Source organism: Apostichopus japonicus, chromosome 7 (genome assembly GCF_037975245.1).
Source record: "Apostichopus japonicus isolate 1M-3 chromosome 7, ASM3797524v1, whole genome shotgun sequence".
In the NCBI taxonomy this organism is placed as follows: Eukaryota; Metazoa; Echinodermata; class Holothuroidea; order Aspidochirotida; family Stichopodidae; genus Apostichopus; species Apostichopus japonicus.
Window position 1 is genome coordinate 1,577,505 of NC_092567.1, and position 9,930 is coordinate 1,587,434.

Here is a 9,930-nt window from a genome sequence, read left to right on the forward strand (position 1 = left end):
AGGTAGGTCCGATAACCAGCTTCAGGGAGTGGTCCAGCCAATATAAACTGTACGAAAAAAATCCCGTGGAGGAGCTGTGCAAAATTATTAGAATAAAAAAGTGTAGTTTTCATTTACGCAGAGATGGTGTCTTTATGTATATTCCCTCTGTCCCCCCCATCCTGATGCCATCAGTATCTGAAAGATGCAATTTTACTACTTCGCAATCTCTTTGCCAAATTAACTGATACAATTGAAGTGTCCATTAATCCCTTAAAGTACGAAACGGTTTTTAACTTAAGCTGGGATCTTTCCAGCCCCTGTTCTTGCACCGATCTCAGATTTTGAATAATGTCGCCAAATTTAAGAACAATGAAAGTTCTGATAACGACGAATAAAATACTGTTCAGTTGTTTTCGAAATTTGTTCGGCAAGGGTCGTTTTGGGTATTTTAAACAATTTTCATGATTAATTACATTATATTGTACTATAAACGTAAAATTTAACCAACAAAACGCCCGCAGGAGTTTCCCCCCTTTTCCACTGAATTAATTAATTTGAATTACTTCATATTGTTTCATAAACTTTTTTTTTTGCTTCTTATCGTTCATTTTTAAAGAGGTTTTCCTTTCATACAAAAAAAAATAATAACCATAATTATCATCCTAGGCTACATCCTTTGTGTTCTCAATTTACCATTTTTTTGAAGTATGGGTCAGAAAGTACGGTAATGTGTGTGAACACAAAATGTGGTTGTGTGCATGGGTAACGGATGTAGGTTCTCCTTCCTTGTTACGTCAGAGGGTGGAAGGTCAGAATCAAAGATCAATTACCCATAACCAGGCATTATAAGCGTACGAAAATGACAAAGTGGCTGAAAGCCTTCGAAACCCACGTGGGATATTGGACACTGCAGGTTTACATCGCATTTCTTAATATAAAACGCTAAAGATCATGAATCAAAGGAGGTCAAAGGTCAAACTTGACGAAATTTGTGCAAAACGACGTTTTTCACACTTCTCTATTATTATTTAGTCCCTGGTCTCAACCAAGGTTCTCCTTATTTTTATTTTACACTAAAAAAGTGTATTACAATTAAGGAATATAACATATATTATTTGCGGTATATTGTGGTTCCGTATGAATCACGTGGTGATTAATATTTACTGTACACGCCTTGTGAACAAATATTGCATGCATGATGATGTAGTTGAAGATAATTGTAGAAATGGACGTACCAAACCTTCAATACAGTGAAACACACAAGCTGTAACTACAGATTAATCAACTTGTAAGTCTCAATCAATTGGCAATGTTACGTATTCGGTGATTCGTGAGAAAGGTAATAATATTTTTCATATCTTTATGACGGAAATTGATAATTTTATTTGTTTACGACTTAAATTTACACCATACGCTATACTGCTTATGCATTTCAGCTTATCTCAGTAATGGAGTTGTATACCAGCATGAAGTATCATAGACGTAACGCAAGTTCATAATCCGTAGTCAATATTTTATTGTGCGTGTAGGAGCATTCGCAAGGGAGTTGATAGGGACGGAAAGGAAGGTTTCATGCAGTCTACTTGGTTGAAGAATTGAGAAACACCCTCTAGAAGATCTTGTTCCAATCACTGCTATAGGGTTCGATTAGGGGCAGGTATCATATCTTAGTTAGAAAACCAGGAAGAGGCCAAAGAACAGGTGGGGTTTGGCAAGATAATGCTTCTGAACTGAAGATGCCCTTTGCAATATTATGAAAAGACGGATGTATTTCTCAACATTAACAAACGGAGTTGTCACGAACCAAATTATCTTGTCGAAATGTGCATATGTTGCCAAAACGTTAAAACTAGTAAATATCAAGATTTTTCATATTAAACTTTCACGGTTTTATATGAGCTTTGAATATTTGACATGCTATGGCAGTATTTAGATAAAATGGTGATATTTCGAGAGAGATAGAGATACAACATTTTGTCATAAAATATTGCTTTCTTTTCTTTCAGTTTTGTCATGAAATGGCTATTTTATTTAATATTCTTTGTTACAGGCACTTACCGGGCTGTGCTTTATAACATATAATCTACCGTGTGAGGAGTATTCCTTCACAACTTGGGGACAAGTCTTGAAAGAATAATCGTCTAAAACACAAATTGGTAAGTTCATGAATTCTTGACTGAACATTTGAAACTTTGTTTCATGTCCTTCTTCCCAAATAGTTTCCTTTGAGGCCAATGCTGAGATATCTTTAGGCAAGCCTTGAATCATATATAGAGTTGTTCTCATTACACAGTGACAATTGTTGCTTTCTTTTAATATAACGATAAATCCCAGCTGAAAAACCGGAAATACCAGATGACGCAGATGAGCGATTACCTCGTCTTTATTTTTAATACCAAAACACAAAAATAAAGTATGTTACATTTTCGATTATTCCTGTTAATAACGTGCTTGCTACTTTAGATATCAGTTACCACACGAAAATTAGGACAAATCACGAATCAATATACTAGTGACATCCAATAAGGTAAGGACGTTAACATGTTTCAGTAATTACTTGAAAATCAGCAATTGTCTTTAAAAATGAAAAATAGACATAAGATAATTCCGGGATCCCTGCTATAGTAATATTCTCGTTAGATTCGATGAGTCTTCAATAAATCAAACTTGTCTTCTTCCTTTTGTCCTTATCACCCTCGACTAACAATATAAGCAACCAATGTTACGGTATTATTTAAGTACAGCTTTGAAAGGTTTTCTATGTACATTTTCCCTTCTTTTATGACAGGAGACAGGGACTTGACCGGTGACTTCAGTAACCTACATCGCAAGACTGATGTAAGAAAAGTTAGTATTCATTAACAACGACGAAACAGTTAATTTTCAACTAAAATATTCACATCGCGCTGCTATCCAACAGGTGGAATTTGCTGTGTGGAGTTGATTTTCCAGCATCAACCTTTAACGTACCCTCTGTCCAGAAGGGTAATTTCAAAGATTCTCTTCCCTCCAAAAAACAAAAACAAAGAGTAACTTTTCTTGCAGTCTGTAGTATATAATCAAACATTTCTATGGCAACAGATCGATTGGCAACACTTTAAATCCTAGTTGGATCCTTCCTAATCACACCATATCAGCGATGAAGTTTACGTAAACGCCCAATATTTAATATAGCGTCGAAGATTCATGATCTACATAACTTTCATTACTTACATAAACCGAAGGTTGGAAAGTTTACATCAATTAGAAGACATGCATATCAATTTGCTGACCATTAAAAGTTATGTGACGTGTATGGTTGGCACAGTGGACCAATTCAGAAATTTATGCTGACATATATTCTATTTAATGCTGACATAAATTCGATTCAATGTTCATATTAATTCGATTTTAGCAGACATAAATTCCATTTAATGCAAACATTAATTCTGAGCCAATCAGGAGGCGGTTTTATATGTCTACATAAAACATATTTATTGTGGGCATAAATTCGAATTCATACAGACATATATTTGAATAATATGCGAAGCACGTCACATGAGCCTCCATGGTTGGTAAGGCTTGTTATTGTGCAGCATACTTACACATAACAATGTCGAAATCAGAACTTGTGTGTCGCGAGCCCACGCATTTTTTTTCGTTGAAACTGTTTAACCTATTGCACAGGCATGACGATCACAACTATTTTATGTAGTACATATAAGAAACAGTAGGATATTATAATTCAGTTTGGTAGTAAAGTGCCCCTGATAGGCCACCTAATATGATTAATGACTTACGAATGAAAGTTCAGAGGTCAAAGGTCGAATAAAGCGTAAAGTTACTTTTGTAATGCACACAATGCAAACAAATTGAATCGAAATGAGACCTCCATACGTTGAGGTAATGATCTCATTACATAGTTACGATTGATGACTGAGGTCAACTCAAATGGTAAAAGGACAAATGATTTAGGGGTGTGAATGTTAGACATTGATAATTATCATATACGTAAATAATGAATAAATGGTCCGTCTATTGCCCTCTTGTTTAAGACAATTTCTTCGTTCCAAAATAAATTGGAAACTTTACTCGTAAACAAAGTCATAAGTCAAAAAGGCTAAAATTAGTATGAATTAATTAGTAAATTACAGAGCAAGTAAAGAGAAAGACATGGAAGCATGATCTATCTGGATAATTAGGACTTGTTGGACATATTTCATTCATTTGGGCAATACTTTGATGTGTCGTACACGGATAACGTATCAGATTGTCCAATCCTCCATTAATGTTTAACTGCTTCAATTCAGGTACTTCTACAAAAACACTGTTTTATAAAATCGCAGTGTGACATCGCATAACTGCGCAAAGAGTGTGTACATATCGAGTAAACAGGGGAGTAATCTATAATGCTGAGAATTAGACAAACTTTACCTAATCTAAGACTTCTTGATTATTTGAAGGTCACTGGCAGGTGTTGTTTCTTGTAAATGTCAAATTAGCAACAAAACTTCAGATTTAACTACTAGCTGCGATGTACTTTGAGCCAATTTGCTCTCAAGTCTTATATTCTTTCATATTCTTAACATAGAAAGGGGTATTGGACGTTAAGAGATGCATCCATAAAGCATGTTTATTTCTATATATTCTCTAGGTAGCACATCATGGAGGAAGAACTCGTGAAATCCGTAGCAGACGAACTTAACTGTAGTATATGTATGAACCGTTTTCGTGTACCGAAGATGTTGGACTGCATACATACCTTCTGTGAAAGTTGCTTGGAGGGTTACGTGAAGAAGTTAAACGGGAAAAAGCTTACTTGCCCAATGTGCAGAAAAACGTGCTCACTGCCAGCTGGGGTAAAAGGTCTGCAAACGAACATATACTTGGTAAACATGTGTGACAAAATAGACTTGTATGAGAAGCTAAAATCATCAAAACTTGCTTCGAAACTGTGTGAAAGTTGTAAAAAGAATACTACGGTGACGGCCTTTTGTATTGATTGTAAGTACGCTATTTGCAAGAGTTGTGAGGAACATCGCTCTCTTTTTCCAACCCTTCAATCTCATGAGATTGAAAGACTTGATAATTTTGACGAAAGGAAACTGCAGATAGTCCAAAAGAGTGTGATGGTTCCAACTTGTGATCTTCACGTTCCCGAGAAACTGCGTTTCTACTGTAAGACGTGCTCTAAACTGATTTGCAGAGAGTGTACGGTGATACAACATCCAAAACCTGATCACATGTGCGTAGAAGCCTCGAGTCAATTTGTAGAAGTTAAAGAGAAATTATCAAACTTTTTGAGAGAAATTCTCGAACAAGAACGAGTTGTCGCTAAGTATGTTACAGATGCGAAGTCAGGGGAAAGTGTAATCAAAATGGAATCTGAAACAATGCTTAAAGTAATACAAGATAGGTATCAGAAGGTGAAGTCAGAAATTGAAAGTCAACTCAATAGAGAATTAGAAGAAGCTCAAAAAGCGGTAAAACAAAAACAAGCTAGCAAAGAGTCCAATATTGATAAATCTCTCCAACTTGCTGATAATTGGATGAGAAGAATGAAGAGCACGAAAGATACAACACAAAAAGTTATTCGGGAAAATAATATGTGGGAATTATTAAGCTTGTCTAATAATTTAATTGGTTCATTCAATGAATTGCAAGATGATACGAATACCTTTCAATGGAATAGCTTTGATCTTAAAATTGATATGTTCTTTTCCCCAGCAGATATTCCCAGTGTTAACCTTGGTCAATGTTTCAGTAAAAATTATCCAAACAGTGTCATATGTGAGAATAGCGGTTACTTTTACAAATTCCACTTTAATAGAAAAGCGTTAACCATAAGTAGAACGAAAGTAACATACAAAAAGGGAAATCCTATTTCATTTATTGAACAAGAACTACCACCAATTTCCCTGCGAATTAAGACATGTGGTGGGCAACTAAGATTCAATGCAACCATCAGTGATGGTTATTCCATTTTAGCTATTCAAAAATGGCTGTTAGTAGTTGAATTAGGATCAAATGTATGTCTCGGCGTCTTTACATTCAATGATAAAGCGCTGATTTCATGTCTGGCTGCATATGGCCGTAATCTTTTTATTACATTTGGTAATAATGCAAACACTATTTGCTACTTGGCTAATATCTCTCGTTACCTTGTTCAACCTCGGCAGCACGAACAAAACAATATATTAGATTTACGTTTACTTTGTCAAGATTTGAGCTGCGAGTTAACCCGATACGAACTTCCTCACAATATAAAAGATATAAAAGCCTTACACAATTCCGACGTTATCGTAAGCTTTGAAAATTCCATCCATCTATACAATATCGGTACCAAAACTCTGAGTGAAATTAATATAAAAACACCATTACTCAGAAAGGCAGAGAGGTTGTTCATTTTAAATGTAAATTATACTTCACGAGGTGGATTTGGAAATGACACAAAGAAAGAAGACTTTACTTGCTTCATATTGTGGAATATAGAGGAGTATACGAATACATCAGGTAGTACTGACGCCCAACTATGTATTACCAAATACGACTCATCAAAAGAGCAACATGTTCAAACTTGGCCACTATCAGCTGAAGTAGGTCTTCCTCGAGCATGTTATTGGGATCAAAACTACAACACCATTGTAGTTTGCAATGCTTTGGGTAAATGTTTTAGATTACAAAAATGACCAATCAGCCTTACTTGGATACCAAACGTAGCAACAACTGTCCAATGTTTGTATCAAAGGAATCATCTAATCCGCAGTCACATGTATAGGTGACAAAAAAAACTCAAAAGGAAACCCCTTTTTCATTGACATGGACAGGACTTTATATTCTAATACGGATCCTTTCACGCATCGAAAGTTAGATAGATAGATGTCAATATATTAGCCAACATTTCAATTGAACGGATTACTTTGACCCCCCCCCCCTTTGTGTTTCATTGTCTTCACACTGAGCAGATGAATATCTTGTTTTAATTGATCTATTCTCTTTTATCCTACAACTATCGGGTTTTTTATTCCTTCCGGAGACGAAAGGAATATATGCGATAGTGATTGCGTGTGCGTGTATGTGACGTTTGCTTGTAAACACCGTTACTTAAAAGTTTCATAGTGGATTAACTTCATACTTTGTATCTAGATCCGTCTTATTAAATAGAAGTTCTCTTTTCCTCTCAAGGTCAAAGGTTATTTGAGGTCAAAAGAAACAGGATAAAAAAGTCAACAAGTATATCTTTGTGAAACGTAATACCTAGCATGTAGATCTAGGTTGGTAAATGCAAGAACCATATCGACATTGGTAGAGGTCAAAGGTCACATAAAGTCAACATGCCTCAAAGTATGTTATCTTTGTAAACATGCTAACTCACAAATGAAAGTTTCAATTAATCTATGATTTCTCCGATGCTACGACTTCCTGTTGGTGAACAGTTTGGTCAATTTCAGTTTAGTTTAGTTTTGTAAAAGGCCAAGATACATTCGTTTGTATGTTATTTTCAACAATACATAAAATCATCCAGAATATGGATCTGCTTCAAAGTGTTGATACTCTTGTGGTGGGTGTTTTTAACACACTTAAGTGACCCTTAAGTTACCCTTATCAGTGTTCACACTTTGAGCTTCAAGGTGTCAGGTTAGCTCAAAGGATATTGAACTAATGCTCATTGATTTATAACAGATGACGTGGGTTTGAAAGTTGTATGTAAACATTTCACATGCAGTATATGAACATTCATGTAACTCTCATTCATTACTTACAATTATTACAAGGATGTTTGGTGGTTGGGCTGATTTCTAGCTCAAAATTGGTAAAAGATACATCTATGTATCTTTATGTCACATAAGATGACCGTTCCCTTGGGATAGTGATACATTTTGGAATAAAATGCTATACTGTAGAATCCTTATAAGTTATTTAATACGTTCATGCCTTCAAGTGAGTGTTACACATAAGAGATGAACATTTCTGATTTATTCTGGTGCACACTTAATTCCTGGACACATTTATATCACTTGCTTTATACATTAGTCACATAATTATGCAGAATTTTGAACAAACTATATTGCAAGCAATCACAAAACCAACCGCCTTTCTGGTTTCATTTCTAGAAAAATCTATATGAGACGGTGCTGAGACATGTCTAGGTCTAAGTATGTCTCTGTATGCACGTATACGTGAATGTAAAGGGCTTGTTTTGTAAACACTTACTCCAAACGTACACCGTTAATGAACTTCATATTTGATATCTGGACCACAGGTTTAGTATTCTTTACTGTTAGAGCCAATAGTCTCGTGCGGACAACATAAGTCAAAGTTTTAAAACATTTTAATACTGTAACTTCAAAAGATCAAGAACCCTGTTGTTTCCTTTGACGGTCAAAGTGCGGCCTTGTCAACAGAAAGCATGAAAGCATTGCAAACATCTCCACATGAGTGCAAGACCATCGCTGGCCATGTGAATTCAGAAATGGTCAAAACCTAAAATCGTGTCTATAGTGTTACATTAAGATGTATTCAAACATGTTTGAATATATATATATATATACTCTCTTAAATTCTTAGACTGAAATTTCAGTCTAATAGACTGAAATTTCAGTCTAAGAGCGGACGAACTGAGGGACCAGTTCCTTCAGACTGAAATTCAGTCTAAGGAAGGACTGAAAATTTTCAGTCTGTAAAACGACTGATTTTTAGTCCAGCTAGACTGAATAATTTCAGTGTAACAGGACTGAAAGTTACTCTTTCTTACACTGAAATTAAGCCAAATTAGATTAGAATCCAGCCTATAAGGTTTGAATAATTTTATTCAATTAGACTTTAAAGAAAAGTGGCTAGACTGAATATCGTCATTTTATACTTTTAATTCAGGGATTAATAATCCAATAGGCAAGTCAAAAGACTACCCAAAAACACTAAATTGGGACGATTTCAGTTCATCATCTTAGACTCCGCTCTCCAGGCAGATTAAAGGAATATTCCTGTAGAATTGTAAATATTCATATATGGAGTATAATTTTAGACACAAACTGGTTAAAAAGGCAGGGTGATACCTCTTTTGGTTCAATAGTTACATATTTTTAACTTATATTTTGCTTTAACTATGAAAATAAGAAAACAAAACACCTGTTAAAAGTTTAAAAACTGTATTACAACTTTATTTATTTTCTTGGATACATTTAAGAAAATTTATAAACAAATAAAAAAAAAGTGCAAAAGGTAAGTTTGTTTGCTTGGGTTTTATTTATGATATCTTAGGTTATTAATAATTAGGTTACTAATAAGGGTTATTCAAATTTTAAGTCCAAACATTAAAGTTGCAATTCCGGTGCCGACCATTTGACACGCAAACTCTTTAAATGTGGTCAAGTTTACCAGAAATGTATAATTTGACCATAACTTTTTTATTTAGTGTCCTAAAACTCTAAGGCTTGAAACATTCATTGTTATGTTTTAATTTAGATTCATTCTTTTAAGTGAAACCAATATGTAGCAGTTGTTGCAAATATAATAACAACCCGAACCAATTATGACAGGGCAAGTTCCCCAATTATACAGATATTGGTACAACGAAATTTAAAATATAAAACCCTAATTGTATTTAAAGAACAAATTATGGCAAAGGCCACTTGGAAAGTGACCAACAATGAACGGATGCTGGCATAGGCCACTTGGAAAGTGACCGGCAATAGATGAATACTGGCAAACGCCACTTGGAAAGTGACTGGCAATGGACAAATACTGGAAAAGGCCATTTGGCAAAGTGACTGACAATGAATGGATTACAATTGACAGCTTACATATTACAACCAACTTACGTACAGAGAATGCAATTTTCGAAATAAAAAGTTAAGTATAAAAACAACTGAAATATTTCTCATACATGTTATACTGTAAGGCAGGGTTGTCCAACCTTTTGCAGAGGAGGGCCACATGGAATGATTATGAAGAAGGAGGGGGCCGCAC

The 9,930-nt window shown here is 34.9% G+C and overlaps 1 protein-coding gene across 1 annotated transcript; it reads left to right on the forward strand.

The window, feature by feature from the left end:
- Window positions 1–2,123: 2,123 nt before the first annotated feature.
- LOC139970282 (uncharacterized) lies at window positions 2,124–7,800 on the forward strand. The gene is made up of 3 exons (XM_071975954.1): window positions 2,124–2,138; window positions 2,771–2,829; window positions 4,616–7,800. Exon 3 carries the CDS (start codon window positions 4,626–4,628, stop codon window positions 6,648–6,650), a length of 2,025 nt encoding a protein of 674 aa, XP_071832055.1. The 5' UTR covers window positions 2,124–2,138; window positions 2,771–2,829; window positions 4,616–4,625; the 3' UTR covers window positions 6,651–7,800.
- Window positions 7,801–9,930: the final 2,130 nt, after the last annotated feature.